The 17,844-nt window shown below is 53.8% G+C and overlaps 6 protein-coding genes across 6 annotated transcripts; 3 read left to right on the top strand and 3 right to left on the bottom strand.

Moving 5' to 3' along the window:
* Nucleotides 1–1,668: 1,668 nt before the first annotated feature.
* On the top strand, nucleotides 1,669–3,121 carry PG998_000525 (uncharacterized protein; the record flags this gene model as incomplete). Its single annotated transcript, XM_066867343.1, has 4 exons — nucleotides 1,669–1,832; nucleotides 1,889–2,232; nucleotides 2,315–2,773; nucleotides 2,862–3,121. The coding sequence occupies 4 exons, from the start codon at nucleotides 1,669–1,671 to the stop codon at nucleotides 3,119–3,121; spliced, it is 1,227 nt and encodes a 408-aa protein (XP_066735758.1).
* A 298-nt stretch (nucleotides 3,122–3,419) lies between these two features.
* On the bottom strand, nucleotides 3,420–4,523 carry PG998_000524 (Peroxisome biogenesis factor 10; the record flags this gene model as incomplete). Its single annotated transcript, XM_066867342.1, has 1 exon — nucleotides 3,420–4,523. One exon carries the CDS (start codon nucleotides 4,521–4,523, stop codon nucleotides 3,420–3,422), a length of 1,104 nt encoding a protein of 367 aa, XP_066735757.1.
* Nucleotides 4,524–5,056: 533 nt separating this feature from the next.
* Nucleotides 5,057–6,372, top strand: PG998_000523 (EXS-domain-containing protein; the record flags this gene model as incomplete). Its single annotated transcript, XM_066867341.1, has 3 exons — nucleotides 5,057–5,147; nucleotides 5,247–6,097; nucleotides 6,169–6,372. The coding sequence occupies 3 exons, from the start codon at nucleotides 5,057–5,059 to the stop codon at nucleotides 6,370–6,372; spliced, it is 1,146 nt and encodes a 381-aa protein (XP_066735756.1).
* Nucleotides 6,373–6,956: 584 nt separating this feature from the next.
* On the bottom strand, nucleotides 6,957–8,366 carry PG998_000522 (mannosyltransferase KTR5; the record flags this gene model as incomplete). Its single annotated transcript, XM_066867340.1, has 3 exons — nucleotides 6,957–7,265; nucleotides 7,335–7,776; nucleotides 7,855–8,366. 3 exons carry the CDS (start codon nucleotides 8,364–8,366, stop codon nucleotides 6,957–6,959), a joined length of 1,263 nt encoding a protein of 420 aa, XP_066735755.1.
* Nucleotides 8,367–9,260: 894 nt separating this feature from the next.
* PG998_000521 (Damage response protein 1) lies at nucleotides 9,261–9,883 on the top strand (the record flags this gene model as incomplete). Its single annotated transcript, XM_066867339.1, has 2 exons — nucleotides 9,261–9,319; nucleotides 9,430–9,883. 2 exons carry the CDS (start codon nucleotides 9,261–9,263, stop codon nucleotides 9,881–9,883), a joined length of 513 nt encoding a protein of 170 aa, XP_066735754.1.
* A 2,897-nt stretch (nucleotides 9,884–12,780) lies between these two features.
* Nucleotides 12,781–14,884, bottom strand: PG998_000520 (uncharacterized protein; the record flags this gene model as incomplete). Its single annotated transcript, XM_066867338.1, has 3 exons — nucleotides 14,703–14,884; nucleotides 14,005–14,127; nucleotides 12,781–13,953 (listed from the first exon to the last, which is right to left on the bottom strand). The coding sequence occupies exons 1-3, from the start codon at nucleotides 14,721–14,723 to the stop codon at nucleotides 12,781–12,783; spliced, it is 1,317 nt and encodes a 438-aa protein (XP_066735753.1). The 5' UTR covers nucleotides 14,724–14,884.
* Nucleotides 14,885–17,844: the final 2,960 nt, after the last annotated feature.

Here is a 17,844-nt window from a genome sequence, read left to right as displayed (position 1 = left end):
GGCGTCCTGACCGCTTTAAGCCAAAGCATGCTGTGGACTCTAACTCGGGGCCTGAATATACCGAATAGCTCACGACAATGAGAGTGGCGTGCTAATCCGTGACATCCAAACACTGTCCAAGTGCATATTATCTCCCCTGATTCGTGGCCTTGGTGATGTTTGGCGTTGCAGCCGCCGGAAATGTCGTGGGACAAGGTGGAAGAAATTGCGGCCCCGAGCGAGATAACTGGATTTTGTCTGACATATATCAGCAGATATCACAATGTTTCACCTTTTGCGCCTTTGGTGGTCCATTTTGGGTCTCCGAGTGGGGGTTTTTGCCGTTCCGGGAAAGATTGGTATTCCCGGAGATCGGAAATCAGCAATTATGCGAGCTTTCCGGGCGTCCACGTCCACGGGAGACAGCATATCTGGGAGCTGCACCCCGAGTCGATTCGTACCACGCATACAGTGGGGAATTGCAGAACAGATGACGGTCGACGTACCCGGGGCATTACGTGGCCATCACACGATCTCTCCATCGATCGTAAGCCACTTGATACTGTTTGCCATGGTTGGCAGTGACCCTTACTCTGTTGGAACAGACTCGACCTCAGCCTTGGACGGTAGAGATGCGTCATTCGTGAGATTTTACGACAAAAAGTTCTTTCTACCAGGCTGTATCCATTAAACAACTGCCGTGCTGACTCCGATTATCACATAATCTGCGGCTGATCCCGTCATACAATAATCTGCGTATTGCTTGTTTCATCGACAGAATCTGCCTTATCACAGCCAAAGTGATCTCTCGCTCTTTCTTACTAAACTTTTGAGACACAACCTCATCTGGGTGTTGTGAGGGCGGAGAGGGGCATTGCGCATAGTGGTACTTTTATCCCTGCCGGTTACATCATTATGGGAGATCCGGGGTAAGAAGGAGCCTCATATGGTCATCTAGAAGGCTTTAGGGTATCGATCGGACACAATGACCTCAACGGAGTCCAAGAATACACTACAGATTGTGCCTGTCTGGGATGTTTCTTCTTCAGACTCGCCTTGCTAGCGGCTCGTCAACATAGGGAGCAGTCACCAAATTCGTCAGTTTGCTGTATTAAATTCGGCCCCGTGAGCCAAGGTTGCTAACGCGGACACGCATAATCGCCTCACTATACCCCAGGTATCGGAGGGAACGGTCTTTGGATGATTGCCGGATCATTGGGGTTGCACCGCAGGTATCATTCCAGCCAGCTAGCTAGTGGTTCCCGGCCTGGGCCGTAGTCGGGGTTCCTAAATGGCCGTGCCGCCATGATGTATGGATTACAAACATATGTACGTCCTGCCTGCAACTACCGCGGGGGAATACTTCATCTGCCATTACGGTTCGCGACTTCGCGACTTCGCGACCTCGCGACCCGACAAACGATCGGCCCCGTGCAGTCTCGCATGGGCTTGCATGGCAGCGTCGCTTCGTCCAACTTGAGTCCGACAAAGCTGGTATCGATGAGGCAGTGCGGCGGAGGTATCGGAGTGCGAAGAGTGTAGTCGGTGCTTTGTGCAGCAAGAAGATGTAAGAGATAGGCACCGTAGTATATAAGAATATCCTTCGCAACACAAACGTCGAGGTGATACTCAACTTCTATCACTGGCTACTTCAACAACAGTCTCCAGAGTCACAGATTAACGCCCACCATGAGCCCATCCCGCTCTTCTCCGCATGTGCTGATTGTAGGGGGTGGCATCGGGGGTCTCGTCCTCGGCCAGGTCCTACGGAAGCACGGGGTCTCGTTTGAGATCTTCGAAAGATCCGAGAGCCAACATGCCCGGCCCGAGGGCTGGGCCATCGCAATCCATGGGTCAGTACGCTCTGCAGTGTCTGCACCCATACATCAAGGTTATCATTGGCTCACAGCAAGAGTAGTGTCCTGGCGGAACTATACGCTGCCATGCCCGACGACATGCCCCCGACCAACGAGCTCACCCATCTCTACCCCCTTGATCTTGGGTTTGAATTCGCCTTCTACACACCCGGAGATTCCATGGAAAAGAAGGGCTATCGGGAGGACGGCACAGAGTTGATTATGAGAGCGAACCGCCACCGTTTTCGAGATTGGCTATTGAACAACCTTCCCGTGACTCCTGGCAAGCAAGCCGTGCGGGTTGATGAGGACGAAGACTCGGTCACGGTTCATTTTCATGATGGGACCTCGGCCACGGGCGACATACTCGTCGGCGCCGACGGAGTGCGAAGCATTGGTAAGACCGACGACTTAGGCTGTAGTAGTACTTGTGTGCTTTTTGTACATATGCTGACTCGTTTCCCGCTTCTTTTCTTCAGTGCGAAAGCACATGCTGAAGGGCAAGGACATAGCCGAGTACGAAAACATCGCCATGATCACCTCGAACCTGTACATCGAAGGCGCCGAGATGGCGGAGCAGCTCGACCTGGGCCACTCGGCCTACATGGTCGTGGACCGCGGTCCGCCCGAAAACACCACCTACCGCTACTTCGTGGGGCTGGACAAGGTGGCGCCCGACGGCAAGTCCGGCGACTACTACTTCCACCTGGCGTGGCAGGACGACAACGCCGGCCGGGACGACCACTGGATGACCTCGGCCACCGCCGAGGAGCTCCGCGACTACGCGCTGCGGGCCACGCAGAACATGCCGCCGCAGTTCCGCTGCATGGTCGAGCGGGCGCAGCTGGAAGACTTCAAGGTGCCTCCCCTGCGACTGATAACGATCCTCTTGGATTCTCTTCCCTTGGGGAGAGTCACTATACTGGGAGACGCCGCACGTAAGTCTGATGGACCGGGTCCTTGATCCCCTATAGTCAAAATAATCTTTTGCGGTGTGGTGATACTAACACTATCTCGTTTGTGTAGATGCTATGACACCCTTTTTGGCTCAGGGGGCCGTTCACGCTATACGGGATGCTCTGAGTCTCGGCAAAGCCCTGACGGCGGTGTCAGATTCTAGCCGCAGCGCAATAACCAAACACCTTGGACCATACCAGGAGGAAATGTTGACCAGAGGAAGACAAGCGGCGGAGAACTCGAAAAAGGCTTTTGCAAATACGAAGGTGCCTGGTATGATGTTCGGACGGCCGATAATGACTCTTCCTGTGGACAACATTGTCCTATAATTGGGATGCAAACTATTCCCTTTGTTTCTTCTAACTACTTCCAGTCGTTCTCACGACTAGCAGGCACCATGCCATAGCGCCGCCAGGCTCGACAGGCTGGGTGTGCATTGTTAGAGTATTTGTCCTACTGCTAGCCTAGTAAAAAGCTGCCTACTTACTCAGCTTGGGGCCACAGTTTTCTATACATTATAGAATAGAAGAAGAAGTTTTCCTTATGAAGCTGGAGTTCAATAGAGACACCAGTGTCACCAATGCGGAGAGTCGATTTGTTGATACCATATAAAGCCGAGCATTTGGCTTATACTGCCCTCAGGGGCAAGATATGCTGGACCAGACACCCACGCCGACAGAGTGGACACTCTGGCTTCTCCCTTACCCAGTCTCCGATACACTCCCAACAGAACACATGCCCGCATTGGGTAGCCGAGGGGTCCTTAAGCTCCTCTAGACACAGCGTGCACTTACGCTGCTGCGCACCCTTGATCCAGCCCATAGTCTTTTCCTCCTCTAAATCGTAGTGGGGCTTGGCCAGGACGGGAGTATGCATCGAGGTACCGATATCGACGTATGTTTGGGGCGCACCGGGGGTCCCCATGGCCGTCAGAAGAGCATTATTACTGCTGTAGGCGTTCTCGTCGAGTGAGACATTCACACCGCCCCCGACTATGCCGCGTTCGCGTGCCTGTGCGGCCTCTCCACTCGACGACAAGGTTGACCGGACGTGCAAGTACCCTTGGATCGCGAATTGAATGACCAGTAAGACGCCCAACAGCTCGTACCCGGCCCGATCTGACGACTCGCCCACTTTGCGCGTGAAGATGTACCGTAAACCGGCGACGCGTTTGGCCAGCTCATAGTACGAGCCGCTGAAGTAGAATAGCGCCAGGGTGACAGCGTGCACCGGCGCTGGACTTGTTATCGACGAAAGATGCGTCAATACGTATGACTGAAACCGATAGCGCCAAGACTCGAGACTCTTGGGCTCCAGCGCGGCCATCCGAGCCAAGTTCCTCTCCAACCTAGCTCGGATTCTGGCTCTTATTCCGGGCAACGCCTTGGCGAACCCATAGGGTATGAGGATGCTCCCGGCGATGTAGGCAGCCCTTTTGGACAGGGCCGGGAGCGCGCCAGACTCTCCCTCCACCTGCACCAAGTCGCAGTACTCCTCCCCCAACGTTCGGTTGCCGAGCAGCGTCGTGAGGCATAGGTAGAGCAGGTCGGCGATGGTCCGAGACTCAGTGCTCCAGGCGTGCGCCGAACGGGCTCCGAGGAGGCGGCGGTGAAGGTCGGTCAACTGGTTCGTAATGACGCCTTGGAAGTAGGCATCTTTCTGGTGCGATCTGATGATGTCGGGAGCGAAGGCTAACGGGTACGGCGATGCCGGGAGGGTCGCGCCAGCCATACTCGCCGTACTACTCGAGGTGGTTGCCATGTCCGATCGGGGGTGCAATGGAATGCCTCAAGCGGGCTATAGCATTTGATGAAGGACGCCGTATTGCGAGTAGAGTCGATAAGAGCTCAGGAAGCTTCAAGGAGCTACGTATGGCTTGAATGGTATCATGGAGGTGGTTGGATGATGAACCGAGAAGAAGTGCCAATGATGCCGCTGAATGAACCTCGGCGCACTTTCAGCTGCAACGTGCCGACCGGTCGCGGTACATGCCTCGAACCTGGGACAGGGGTCCTCCCTTGGCAGATCAATTTTAGCGGGCTGCAGGGGGTGACGATTAGTGGTTATTTTAGTGACGTACCACTAAACCCCCTAAATTTCAATCAGATCGGACAGATTGATGCATAGATTGGCACTGCAGATTTATCTGGATTCTGGTTTCACCATTCCACGTATACTGGCACAACTCTCGACGCTTCTTTCCCCTTCAAACGGCTTCCAACCCGGTCGCGCCTCGATGCCCTATCCCCGGTGACCTTTAGATCATGGACGGTGATCCAGCCGTCGAGCCGGAGCTCGACTCCTTCAGCCTAACCTTCCCGCTGCCGTATCGTGTCGCATTCATCATCGTGTTCGGTAAGTACGACTTCTTCCACGTTACCACGGGTCTCGCGCCGTTCTTTCAAGATGTGGCGGACAGACAGATCACTGACACATGTTCTCGTGGCGTTGTAGCCGTCTGGGCCTGGGGAGCCAACCTCCACTACCTCTACCTCGTCAAGATCGATGTACCGGCGCTCATCCGCTACCCGGGGCGCACGTCGCCGCACCACCCGCCGCACCACCTCTCGACCTACCGGCTCGCCACCATACTGTCCGCCGTCTACGCCTTCTCGCTGCTGGTGTTCTGGGTCTTCACGCAGCGCGACCCGGCCGCCGTGCTGCGCTGGGACTGGCTGCCGCTGACGTACCTCATCGTGCTGATCGGCGTGTTCCTGGCGCCCCTCCAGAACCTGTCCAACGCGGGGCGCGGCCGGTTCCTCACGACCCTGAAGCGTGTGAGCGTCGGCGGCATCGCCGAGGCCAAGGACGGCAAGTTCGGCGACATCCTGCTGGCCGATGTGCTCACGAGCTACGCCCGCGTCTTCGCCGACCTCTTCGTGGCCCTGTGCATGTTTTTCCGCCCCGACGGCTCGGCCACGGCGCGCCCGGACCGCAACTGCGGCGGCGCCTTCTTCGTGCCCCTGATCATGGCCGTGCCCTCGCTGATTCGGCTGCGGCAGTGTCTGATCGAGTATGGGCGGGTCGCGCGGGGCCCCCAAACGGCCGCGACGGGCTGGGGCGGCCAGCACCTCGCCAACGCGCTCAAGTACTTCACGGCCTTCCCCGTCATCACCCTGGCCGCGCTGAACCGGAACCTGGGCCCGTCGCCGGGTCTATACCGGGCGTGGGTGTGCGCGTGCCTGGTCAACAGCCTGTACAGCTTCTACTGGGACGTGGCCAAGGATTGGGACCTGACCCTCTTCAACAACGCGCACCAACGCAACGCGCCTGACCAGCCCTTCGGCCTGCGTCGCCGCCTCGTCGTGGGCCCCCCGCCTTGTACTACGCCGTCATCGCCCTGGACCTGACGCTGCGCTGCACGTGGAGCCTGAAGCTGAGCGCGCACCTCGACCGCATCTCCGACTTCGAGAGCTCCCTCTTCGTCATCGAGTTCCTCGAGGTCCTGCGCCGCTGGATCTGGATCTTCTTCCGCGTCGAGACCGAGTGGATCCGGAACCAGGTCACGCTGGGTGTGGCGCCCGATGACATCCTGCTGGGCGATTATCATTTCAAAGACGACGATGAGGACGAAGATTAGTGGACTGGCCATCCCTCGCGATTGGAGAGGGAACATGATGAGTGAGGTGGGCTACGACGATGGCTTAACGAAGCGGCACAGTGGAAGGAAAATGACCTGATAACGAATGTATTTAGAGCGGCGGGATTGAACCGACATATGGGACGAATGCATTGCCTCGGCGTTTATCATCATTATACTTGTAGAGGCTAGAGCTTGGGCTGGTTGGTTGGGATATTCAGTATTTAGGGGTTGGCTATGGCTAGGGATTAGGCTATGGTTGGCGGTTGACTATGGCAGGGGTTGTCGGTTGTTGACTATGGCTCGGAGGTGACTAGCACGTTCCGATGACCATCCACGGCCACAGTACTGTTCGACATACATGAAAGACAGTTCAAGATGCAAGAAAAGCTCCAAATAGACCCTGTAGGGTTTTATGGTGCCATCCCTCATGAGTCGCAGAACCGAGAGGGCGAGCTGCAGATTAGTGACTCTGAGCTGCCAAAAATAACCAGGATGCACAAGCGCAACAAAAAATCGCACATAGACACCAGAAAAAGCGTCATAAGCACTCTCTTCACCCTATCCAATTCTGGCAGCCATTTCTACAGGATCCATGTTAGCCAGGGCCGCGTTCGCGTATTCGGTTGCTTGAGCTTGTTAAGACAGTAGCCCGGGTGGTTCCGCCGTTTGTCACCATCGCACTGGCACCTGCATCCCACACCGCCTGGCCGTTCTGGCCAGTAAGGCTTGTTGCCAAACAAGACTTCAGCCTCGGTCAGTTGTTGATCCGGAGCATTGGCAGGGCACTGGTAAAGCAGATCATGCCGGTATCCGAAATCTTCGAAATGATGAACCTGTGTCGGGTCCAGGAAGAGAGCTACAGCCAGAGCGTGGACGGCAGCATCACCCCACTACAAAGAAAGCGCATGTTAGCATCGAGGGCGTAAGCAATACAGGGAAGAGAAATTGTCGCCGCTTACCCTCTCAAAGTAGAAGCCCCCTTTTTTATCCAGGTATTCAAAGAGGTCCTGGTATGGCTTGCTGCGGAAGAGATCCATGTCGGCGATCTCGAAGTTGCTCCAGTAGTGGCACAAACTCCATGTGTCACCGAAGCGATCAGTATGGGGCATGAAGTATGCCAGCATTTGCCGGAAAGGATAAGGTACCCAGCTCGCCTGGACCGTCGCCTTCCAAAGGTTGTTGGTCGGGATGTTGTGCAGCTCTTTCCAATTGGCAATGTCGCGGAATAAGGACGGGCATGTGGTGCCCACTTCCCAGAGCGCAATGGTGAAGCCGTACTTTTTGTTGTTCTTGGCCATGTGCACAAACGGGTCGTAGGTGATGGCGCACGTGAAGTCGACATCCGGTTCGAGCCGCCAGTACCACTTGTACTTCTTCAGAGCCTCCAGCTGGTAAAACTTGCTGTGTACAAAACACCGAGTCAGCATGGTTCACAATTGTAGGCGATATTTCGCAAAGGCGGTGGACGGTGCTGCCTACCCAGAGTAAAAGCGACACATGTGGTGATAGCCTTCGCTGCCAGCATGTGGTAGCCCCCGCTGTCCCTGCTCTTTCATGCTCTGTTTTGCCGCCTTTGCGTCCATCTCCGGCGGGAAGGTCCATTGCTCTTTGGGGATGACCTCGAACGTCGCTCTGCCGCCGGCCGTCTTGTTCAGCGTCTCGATGAACTTGGCGTCCCAAGGCTCGTCGTTCATGAAGACGTAAGGGTACTTAAACCACTTATTGAAGGCCTTCTCGATGCTAGTGATTGTCTTGTTTGCCTGGATGCGCTCGGCGTTGCGCGCCAGCATCACCATGACAGCATTCTCTCGTGGGGCGTTGACGTCAGGCTCCTGGCAGCCTTTAAAGAAGGGCTCGTCGAGCTCGCGCGCGGGTAAGGGCACATTGTATTTGGATCGGTGGATCAGAACTTCGACGAAGAAGAGACCCAGCACGGGGAGGATGTAGACCCAGGGAAGTCGGCGCGCCGGGCGGATGAGGCGTCGCAGCATCATCAGGAGGGCTTGGGGCAGCTGTTGGTTTATCGATTACTTCTGAAAGCCGCACCCCACGAGCTGACTCTGGGGAAAGGAAATGCAAATGGGCGAATCCGTGTCAACGTAATTACACCATTGGGCCCCCAAAAAAGAAACAGAAACCTGTTATAAAGCGAATACAAAATGACACTGCAATGCCGGAATTACAGCAAAGGAGAACATAGATAATGAACAGAGAAGTAGCCTCCGATCATACTAGGCTACCATCAATTCTGAAAATTAGATATGGGTACGCGAGCTGGCTTCTAAGCGCGCTAAAACAACTGGGAGCTGCTTCCTAATTGAGTTGTCGCCCAGCGCCTTCTCCAGCAAATAGGCATGTGCATGTCACACGTGGGGAACCTCAAAATAGGGGACCAAAGAAGACCAACTAGAATTGATCTCTGCTCGTTTCGAGTTGGTTTGATAGCAATCTATACTCGGTCGCTGGGATTTAACCTTACATCCTGCCAGCCGTTGACACTGGGCGCTGTTGGTAGCTGCATGGGTTCACCGTATTCAGCTATTATTGGGTTTGTATGAAGCAGGCAGCTCAGATAACATCAGACTGCAATTGGCGATCAATCGGTGAAACTCGTTCACGAATACTCCGTAGGAGGAATCGGAGAATACGTCGTATACCCAACGGCGTGAAGACTGCACTTACTCACTTACTTAAGCGGAGCATTGACCATCAAATCCCGGCCCTTCCGTCACTATCTGACCCCACGTTCTCCGGCCGAAGCTCTTCGAATCTGACTACTTACCCAAGCTAGATCCCGCCATCCCCAACTTGACTTTTCCCGTCGACAACCTCTCCTTCCTCTTCTGCGAGTCCACAAGTAGCGACCTGCCAGGCAAGACCTCAACATGGATTACGTGGACCAGCATCTAGCCCATCATGAGGCCGTCCGCGACGCGGCTGCATAGTACGTTCCACCGTCGCTCTCCACCTCTGCCTGTATCTCTGCCACCTCCTCCGCCCCCCATCTCCGCCCGCGTCCTGTCCGAAAGTTCGTGACTAATATGGCCACCGCAGCACCGGCTTCGCGACCCCCCTCAACCTGATCCTCGTGATCCTGACGGCCTATACCACCTACCTGCTCTTCAAGCCGAGCCCGCCGACCAAGCTGCCGCGCGAGCCGCCCGCCACCGTCTTCAAGACGTACACGCCGCGGACCCTGCTGCCCAACAACGGGCTCGACGGCGCGCCCGTCTACCTCGCGGTGCGGGGCCGCGTCTTCGACGTGACCTCGGGCCGCAACTTCTACGGCCCCGGCGGCCCCTACGAGAACTTCGCCGGCCGCGACGCCAGCCGCGGCCTCGCCTGCCACAGCTTCGACCGCGAGATGCTGACCGAAGACCTCGACGGGCCCCTCGACACGCTCGAGGGCTTGGATGCCGAGCAGATGGAGAGCCTGCGGGGCTGGGAGGAGCGCTTCGAAAGCAAGTACTTGGTCGTCGGCAAATTGGTCCCGGTGGGCAGCAAATAGTTGAAGCTTGCTTGAAAGTGGTGAAATTGCTGGATTGTTGGTAACGGATGAAGTGGGCCTCCCAGGAGTTCCTGATATGTGTGTTCCTCCCCGTCAGTGCAAACGGATGTATTTCAGAGACGCAACATGGTTTCGTCTCTACCTTGCCTAATGACCCGTCATTCACTTTTCGTCCTTGGGCCGGCTACGGTGCCTCTTTGCCTCTGTGTGATATCGAGATCGATAACCGACTCTTGTATATTGACCTCAAATCCAACTTCACCATGGGCTAAAAGTAGCACTCCAGGTCACGGGACCGGCATGGATGGCATTGCACCAACCGAAGCCCGGCCGACAGGTGATGCTACAGAGCAGTTGAGGGAGCTCGATATCCGGCGGTCGTCTTTCTTCCATTTTGATGGTCTCGTGGATCACCACCACCGCTGAGTGTTATATGTCACTAGTACGCACGAAGGTAAACGGAGTATGATTGTTCCGATTTTAATATGATCCAATAACTCCTCAACTATTTCCAGCACTTGATCAATCCAACCCTGTATTAAAAACCAAGGCCTGTTCTTGTCCGGCCATAGCCCGTTAGGCAAAATTAAGAACACATCCAAGCAAGCCACATAAGAAACGAGACCACATGTTCCATCTTCCGGGTTGTCCTGCTACCGTCGTATGCTTGAGAGAACATGCCATGAGACGAATGAAGGTCGACGATGACGCTCGTAGGTAGGGTGTAACAACAACAACGAGGCAACCTCGAGTGCTAGACTATAACCCGGAGTCGTTAGGCCTTGGAGCCAGCAGTTGCTTTATGGCTGGAACCCTTCTTTGATTTTGAACCCTTCTGCTTTGTAGAAGAACTAGCCAGTCCTTGAACGGCTGAGAGGCTATGATATGGCTGATCTCTCGATGAAGACTCGTGCTGCCATCGCTCCATGGGGCTCAACCCAGAATAGTCGTTCCTCGGCGATGTACTATGACCCCAGTGACGAGGAACGGGTATGTACCGTACATCCTGCTGTTTGTGATGCGAACTGCTCGTCTCTCGTTAGCTTGTGTTGAATATGGGTGCTGATTTGATACGGTACCTTTCTGAAGGCATTTCGATTCTGGTCTTGGGAGTCAATGGGATGGGATGTAGTATAAGACAGGCGTGGATAATAACAGCACCTTATTAAGCCGGAGTACACCAAAGTACACGGAAACCTGGAAGACGAAGTCTGTTTATATCCTATATACGTACAAGAGTGCAATGTCTGTCATTCCACACGTTTTGCAAAAAGCGCCCCTTGTTCATGTTATATACCTACATAGGTTACCTAGCATGCAGTCTTCCCACCCTATCCCATATATTTGGCCTCTCGGTCAGGGAGGTCCCTACCCCCCCTGCCCTGCCCTTAGGCGAAATCGAAGGATGGCCTCAAAAGAGAGAGAGAGGCCATATTTTGTGTGAAACAAGAGTAACAACAGTCACAAATAGATGCGTGGAGGGTAGCCTCTGAAAGAAGAGGCGCATATGCAGTAACATATCCCTTTCCCCAATCACAGGATGAGGTGGCGGATGGGCATCGGCCCCATTGGTCGAGGCTGAGGGCCAGTTCGAGACTCGTATTGACGTAAATGGCCAACTAAGTACATTTGACGCCTGTGAAACAGACCAGTTTGTTGAGCTCACTCTGGCACATAGCAAAACCGGCCCCGGCATTCCGGGTCCAGGCAGACAGAATAACCCCGGTTCCTGCCGACCTCTCTCCGCTGCTCCTATTAATGGATCTCTTGTCCTATAAACAGCTTGTGCAACGATAATAACTTCCCGCATTGAAGGCAGAGCAAATGCTGACAGGTAAAGAGTGTGGCATTTTCTCACGATCGCAATCGTTTCTGTCCTCAAAAATCACCAATCCAATTGGCCTCAAGACGACCGCCTTGGGGGCTACGGCCTCACATCTTGCCAAGCCCGGCAGACACGGTGCAACGCCGACACGCCGCGAGTTCCGGTGCTATAAATGGAGGGAAGCATGAGCACATACATACATGTATAATTTGCCAACTCTAGTATTGGCCTAACTGGGCTTATGGGAGCAATCCCACGAGGGGGTCGAAATGACTGCGAAGGTGTTCCTTCTTAATGACGCGGACACCCCCGGATCCATCACCGGCGAACTAGGCCGTCGACTGCATAGAGATTGTGGAGAATGCTATGTTAAGGCCTCGAAGAGAGGACCCACGATGAGCTGCAGTGTTTGTTGTCATGTGGTGGCATATACCTCTCAGTCCCTTTGAAGCTAGCTAGTGGCTGGGCATTTGAGGCCATAAAATCAAGCATTCGATTCCCGCCTTGCGAAAGGGCAACCCACCCCTTTTAATATGAGGTATAGTCGTCTCAAAGGAGCCAATTAGGCCTCATCACACGTTCGAACGAATAAGCGGAAGCAAACCCAACCCCGCCAGCAAGCACACACAAATCAAGGAAGGTGAGGTGAGGCAACGGCGATCTTTCCCCATGTGGGACAAAACTCTATTATCCTGACCAAAGGTCAAGTCAAGCCCAAAACGCCAGGGCACAAGAGGCTACAAGCACAGTTATCAAGACACGTTCCAGAATCAAATATGTCCTGCCCATTACTCTTGCCAGATCTATGCCGGATCGGCCCCCTCCAAGCCCAACCGTATGCTACCGATACATGCCACCCCACCCCAATATGCTCTTTTCCAAGCCCCAAGCCCAGCTGCAGAGCAGGTAGTTTCGCCATTGTAGTAATAGTAAGTCGTAGAAGTAGTAATAGTAGTAATCGCGTAGCGGAGCTGCCTTGTCGCAGCTCCCATGTGGCCTTGAGCCATGGTATCATAAATCTCAATTCAAACCAGTCAACGCCGCCTGTTCCTTTTTCAATGCACCAGGGGACCTAGGCATCAACTGAAAATAGTACGATCTCGCCTTGGTCGTTGCGTCGCATACGCAGCGATCGCCAGAGCTCCTTCTCTTCCAACGGCCTGCTGAGGCTTGTGCCTGACGACGATCGCTCGCGGTGGAAGCGCTTCAACGCCTTGTTAATGCTGTAGCCGCGCTCGCTATCCGGCCCCTTTGTGCACATGCTCAGGAACAGCTCTGATCGGGGTTTGTAGACAATCATCTGGCCATCCGGCACCTTTCCATCGGCAGTTGCTGGTCGATATTCGATCAGCTTGGGGGCCTTCTCCGAGTCAGAATGGTGGTGATGGTGCTTCTTCTTCTTCTCCTTTCGCTCCGACGAGTGCTTCCTCTTCTTGGATACTTTTGTCGACTTGGAGGTACCCGAAACAAGGGCTTTCAAGTTGTTGCCCAGTGTCTCCGTACGGCTAGGCTTGGATTTGGACTTGGACTTCTTGATCGGGCTGCTTGGCGAGTTATCGCCACCATCCCCAGCCGAGTATTCGGGCGAGGGCGGGAATACTGGTCGCATCATACGGTTGAGGCCACCAGTCAAACCGGTGTGCAATTCGGGTGCATCGGTCATGACCTCATCGGTGGGCCCATTCTCAATGGCCAAGGGGCTGTTGGTCTCAATGTGCAAGCGCTTGCGCTTCTTGTCCTTCTTGATTTCGCCATCTCGGGTCTTCCTCCGTTCCGATTTTGGGGCAGGTGTCTCATACTGTACCTGCGTCGGAATGGGCCCGGCTCCGTAGTGGACCATCTGGTCCTCGTCCTCGTCGACCATGTAGCCCGAACGATCCATGTATTCCTCCGTATCGGACTTGAACTTGACAAGCTGTTGACTCTCACTCTTTTGCGGCAACTCTATCCTCGACGCATTGGGCGTGGGCTCCACAAGGAAGTCAAACACGTTCAGGCCGTCTACGGCCGGGGGTGGAGTAGGCGCCTCCGGCAGATCAGCTGCCGACCCGGTGTCTTCGTCGCTGTCATAGTTGCGGTACGCCTCATATCCCTCAGTGACGTCCTCAACGTAAGCCTGCTTCTGCATTTTCTGGGGTTGATAATCCTCCTCGGAAGCTGCGGGTGGGTTGTCTGATTGGTTGTATTTCTGCTTCTTGGGTCTGTAAAGGGCGCCTTGGTACTTTTGCTCTTCACTCATGCAAGTCTATTTACTGGATTAGAATCTCATCAGCGCCGATGAAGCGATTCGACTTACGGTATGCGATCGATACTCGGTGCCAGGGAAGTAGACCATGCAATCAATGCATGTAAAAGTTGCACCGTAACAGCGGTTTCGATGAGGGTCGAGTTTCTTCTTAGTCAGTACGTCGCCGCACGACTATATGGTTGGGTTAGTGTTTGGTAATACAGATAGAAGATAGCGATGTAGTGCAGTGTAACGGCAGCAATCGAGAAGAGAACGTATCGCAGGATGCGAGAGATACTAGTAGTAAAGTAGGGTAGGGGGGTGTATAATGGAATGGGACTGGGCGTCCGTTTCAAATGGATGGGTGTGTCATCTGGTTGGAGGGGCAGAGGGGTGAAACTGATCAGGAGACACGGAGCGCAAGGAGGACCGATGCTCGATTACTTGCGACAGTGGGATGATGGGTGTGTGGGAGTGTGTGTGTACATAAAGGGGGAGACAAACAAGGCGAAGGAATGATGCGAAGGGTGGATAAAAGTAGATGGACGGGCTATCTGGGCGATCAATGCCCAAAATAACAACACATCAAAGGATTAATGGGAAACTGCTAGACTGATGGGGGAGGGGGTGGCGCAATGCCTTGGTGGAGGGGATGGATGCGATGGCATGTAAAGTGACTTTAGGGCAGCGGCTTCTCAGTCCGTGATGTCAGGCTCAGACTTCTGGGCTCTCAATAAGATTAACTGTTAATGGAGGGGGAGCATTACCTCACACGAAAATGAGACCATGATTCGGGGTGTGGTCTAGGAATGATGCGCTCTCGGGGGAGGTCGAGACTCTGATTGGCGAAGCTGCTACACAATCTCCTTCGTGTCGCTCGTTGTGAATGGACGGCCGTAAATTTGTTGATGTTTCTTTTTTGGAGGTGTTTGCAGATATTGCCCCCGGGGTATTGCTTGGCTATCTGCTGTCGGGATTCCTGAGGAATGGCCACAGACAGAAGACAGCGATTCTATGATATATTGTTCTGGCTTCTAGTCGCATGAAGGTTCCCAGTGAGCCTGTGTACCGTTGGGCTTCCCGGATGTTGATTCAGGGTAGAGGGGTTACTGACTAGCCACGGCAGAGCCAGGTCTAGCAGCGGCAGCAAGAGAAGAGAAGAAGGGGGTGAGCTTACGGATTCAGCTCCTCGTAAACTCTCGTGACTAGCCGGGCGATGAAGCAATCTCACTATGCAAAGCGGTTGAACGACGAACGGTAGCGGATACGGTAGCGAGCAACAGAGGCTGAGTGAGGGGTGTGATCGGATAGTGTGCAGATTTGTTTTTAGAAAGACCAAAAACCCTAAGTTGGAAACCAGGTTGAGTGAGGCAGAGCTCTGATGTTCCTGGGGTCCGAGAGAAGGGAACGATCGTGGGCGGACCTGGGGTAAAAGGGAGAAGAGGAGCCTCTGTCTGCACGCTTCGCAAGCAGGAATGGTTTGCTTTGGATGTCGAGAGTCCGCCGTGGGGTTGAGGAGCAGGAAACGTCGAAAGGTATTGGACTGGCGAACCTGGAAGCGAATGTTTTTCCAGGGTTTTTTTTGTTGGCGGCATCGACTTTTGGGTGTGGATTGGGCGTCGATGCGTGATGCGCGATTGCTGGCTGGACAAAAAAAAAACACGGCGATAAGCAGACTCCCTCTTGGGGATTATCCCAGCCAAACAGACGCGAAACCCCGATAGAAGCAATCCGGTCATTGGTCAACTGACCTGTCAAAACCCGCCGATCTCCAAATAGAATGGAATAAGCCTACAGTGGTGTGTTTGTAGTCTCACGCCAGGGACTGGGGTCAGGCACAAGGGACGGCGGGGACTAGCGATAGATGGTCTGCTGCCCGTTTCTCTTGTTTCTGGTTTCTAGTCAATCCCAGTTATTCCTTCGCCGTATACATACACCTCCTTCATCTACCTGCATGCCGGCACAAGATCAAATCAATGCGTCTCCAAGTCTAGACAGGTAGGCAAAACCCGGACGGCAAATGAGACCACATGATTCTACTCGACAGTGGGGAGACACTCGTTGTCACGCAACCCAACCTAAGCTACTTGTACAGACTCGAGTAAAACGCAACGTCTAATACGGTATCGCTGCGCTGATGGATGCATCGAAAGGGCCATGACATTGGACAAATGAGAATGCGCACTTGCCTGGCGCATAATCCTTTCATCACGCACATACAGCATACATACATAACACGGCCCCAAAAGGCCCTAAGGTTTCGCAGGATCGTTAGAGGACACTGCCATCCCCAATGCCATGCAGCCATGAGCACAAGAATAGCAATGGAGTCTGCAGGTCGACGATCCGAGCCACCAACTCCAAACCCGATCAGCTACTCAGCCCAGGGCTGAAAGAGGATGGCGAACCCCAATTGGGCCGGACAAAGTTCAAAAGGAGTGTCAACCCATCCAACCCCTGGCCCGTCCCTGGCAGACACCTGAAGCATGAACTGCATGAGGTCGCGAATTGATTGTCGACCAACAGGCTGGAGCGCGCGTCTACCCCTCGATTCCGACTGGCAGGTTCAAGACTCCCGCCGGCTTGCCGCTCCCTTCCAACGGCATTCATCCTGGGGGCTGCAGAGGGGCCAGAGGGCATCAAACCAACTAGTAAATTGTGTCAATCAAGATCTCAGCAAAGAAGTCACTTCGTTTACTTTGGTGACTTGGGCGGACGTGGCCGTTGTCTCAGGGCTGCACCATGATTTTGAATCAGCGAGGTTCTAGACGACGCCCACCCGCCCTGCAGAGCTTGTAATCAGATATGTACGGTATGTATGCGTTCATGTTCATGTGATGTTTTTGACGTATGTACGTACACCCATGATGTCCTTACCCACCCATATACATACGATACGGGTAGCTTAAAGCTATCGAGGTCCGGCTAGTATGGCTAGACCGCAATTAAACTAATAGCGTGCATGTGGTGGATGGCGGCGGACCTGATCCCTGGCGCTGCAGTCAATGTATGGAGGGCCAGCTATTGTGACACTACTTGCGAACCGAGATAATAAGCAATGCAATGTGAACCCAGCAAAAGATCGCGGCAGACCTGCATATGATTGTACGTCATCTACGCAGGACCGAACCCGCGTTCTCGGGGAAAGCAATCACAAAACCCGCGAGCTTGAGAGCTCAATGCCTGAAACCCGAGGCTTATTCAATGCTTAGGTGCTTACAGAATTGACCCAGTCATTTCTCGCGCCGTGATAGCTTCCCACACTTGTTGTACTAAATTGCTAGGTTTGCGTTGTCCAAATCCTAAGCAATTTACCCGTTGTACCTGAGCGGCTTTGATTCCGCTGGTAGCTGTTGCCAAGCTCGAGAGGCCCGGCTCACTGGTAATACAAATCTACGTAACTATTGGGCAACGTCGTCTGCGAGATCTCCAACCCGCCAGTGTCTTGCTTTCTACGCAGAATAGACAATACCAAAGACCAATATTACTGTGTTCTAGAACAGTAATGCGGTTCACGCTAGAATAATATGGATGAGCACTTGGCATGGCATATCGACTAGTCCTATTCATCCCTCTCTGCACCTTCATAATCTTCTTTGCTAGACTAACAATGCAGCCTCGTTCGTTCGGGTGCGTTTGCGAAGACACCGTTGGTACTACTTTGTAATTACCGCCACTATACTCCGTACCGTTGTTGGTTGTTCCATTGTTAGTTATTTTAGCTACGATAGACGCCGAGAACCAAGGCCGACACTCATTTTTTAGATAGGCAAGGATAGCTAGCCACTCTACCTTCACGATAGCTGAACTGACACAACCTAATATATGCCGCATTCAGGCATAGGCACACAAGAATGTGAGATCTCGAGGCGGGAATTTTAAACGCTTGCCCATCATCTATCAGTATAG

This window comes from Apiospora kogelbergensis (assembly GCF_038363985.1).
Source record: "Apiospora kogelbergensis strain CBS 113332 chromosome Unknown utg000001l_segment0_segment0, whole genome shotgun sequence".
NCBI classification, from domain to species: domain Eukaryota; kingdom Fungi; phylum Ascomycota; class Sordariomycetes; order Amphisphaeriales; family Apiosporaceae; genus Apiospora; species Apiospora kogelbergensis.
This window is presented reverse-complemented; position numbering and strand designations above follow the sequence as displayed.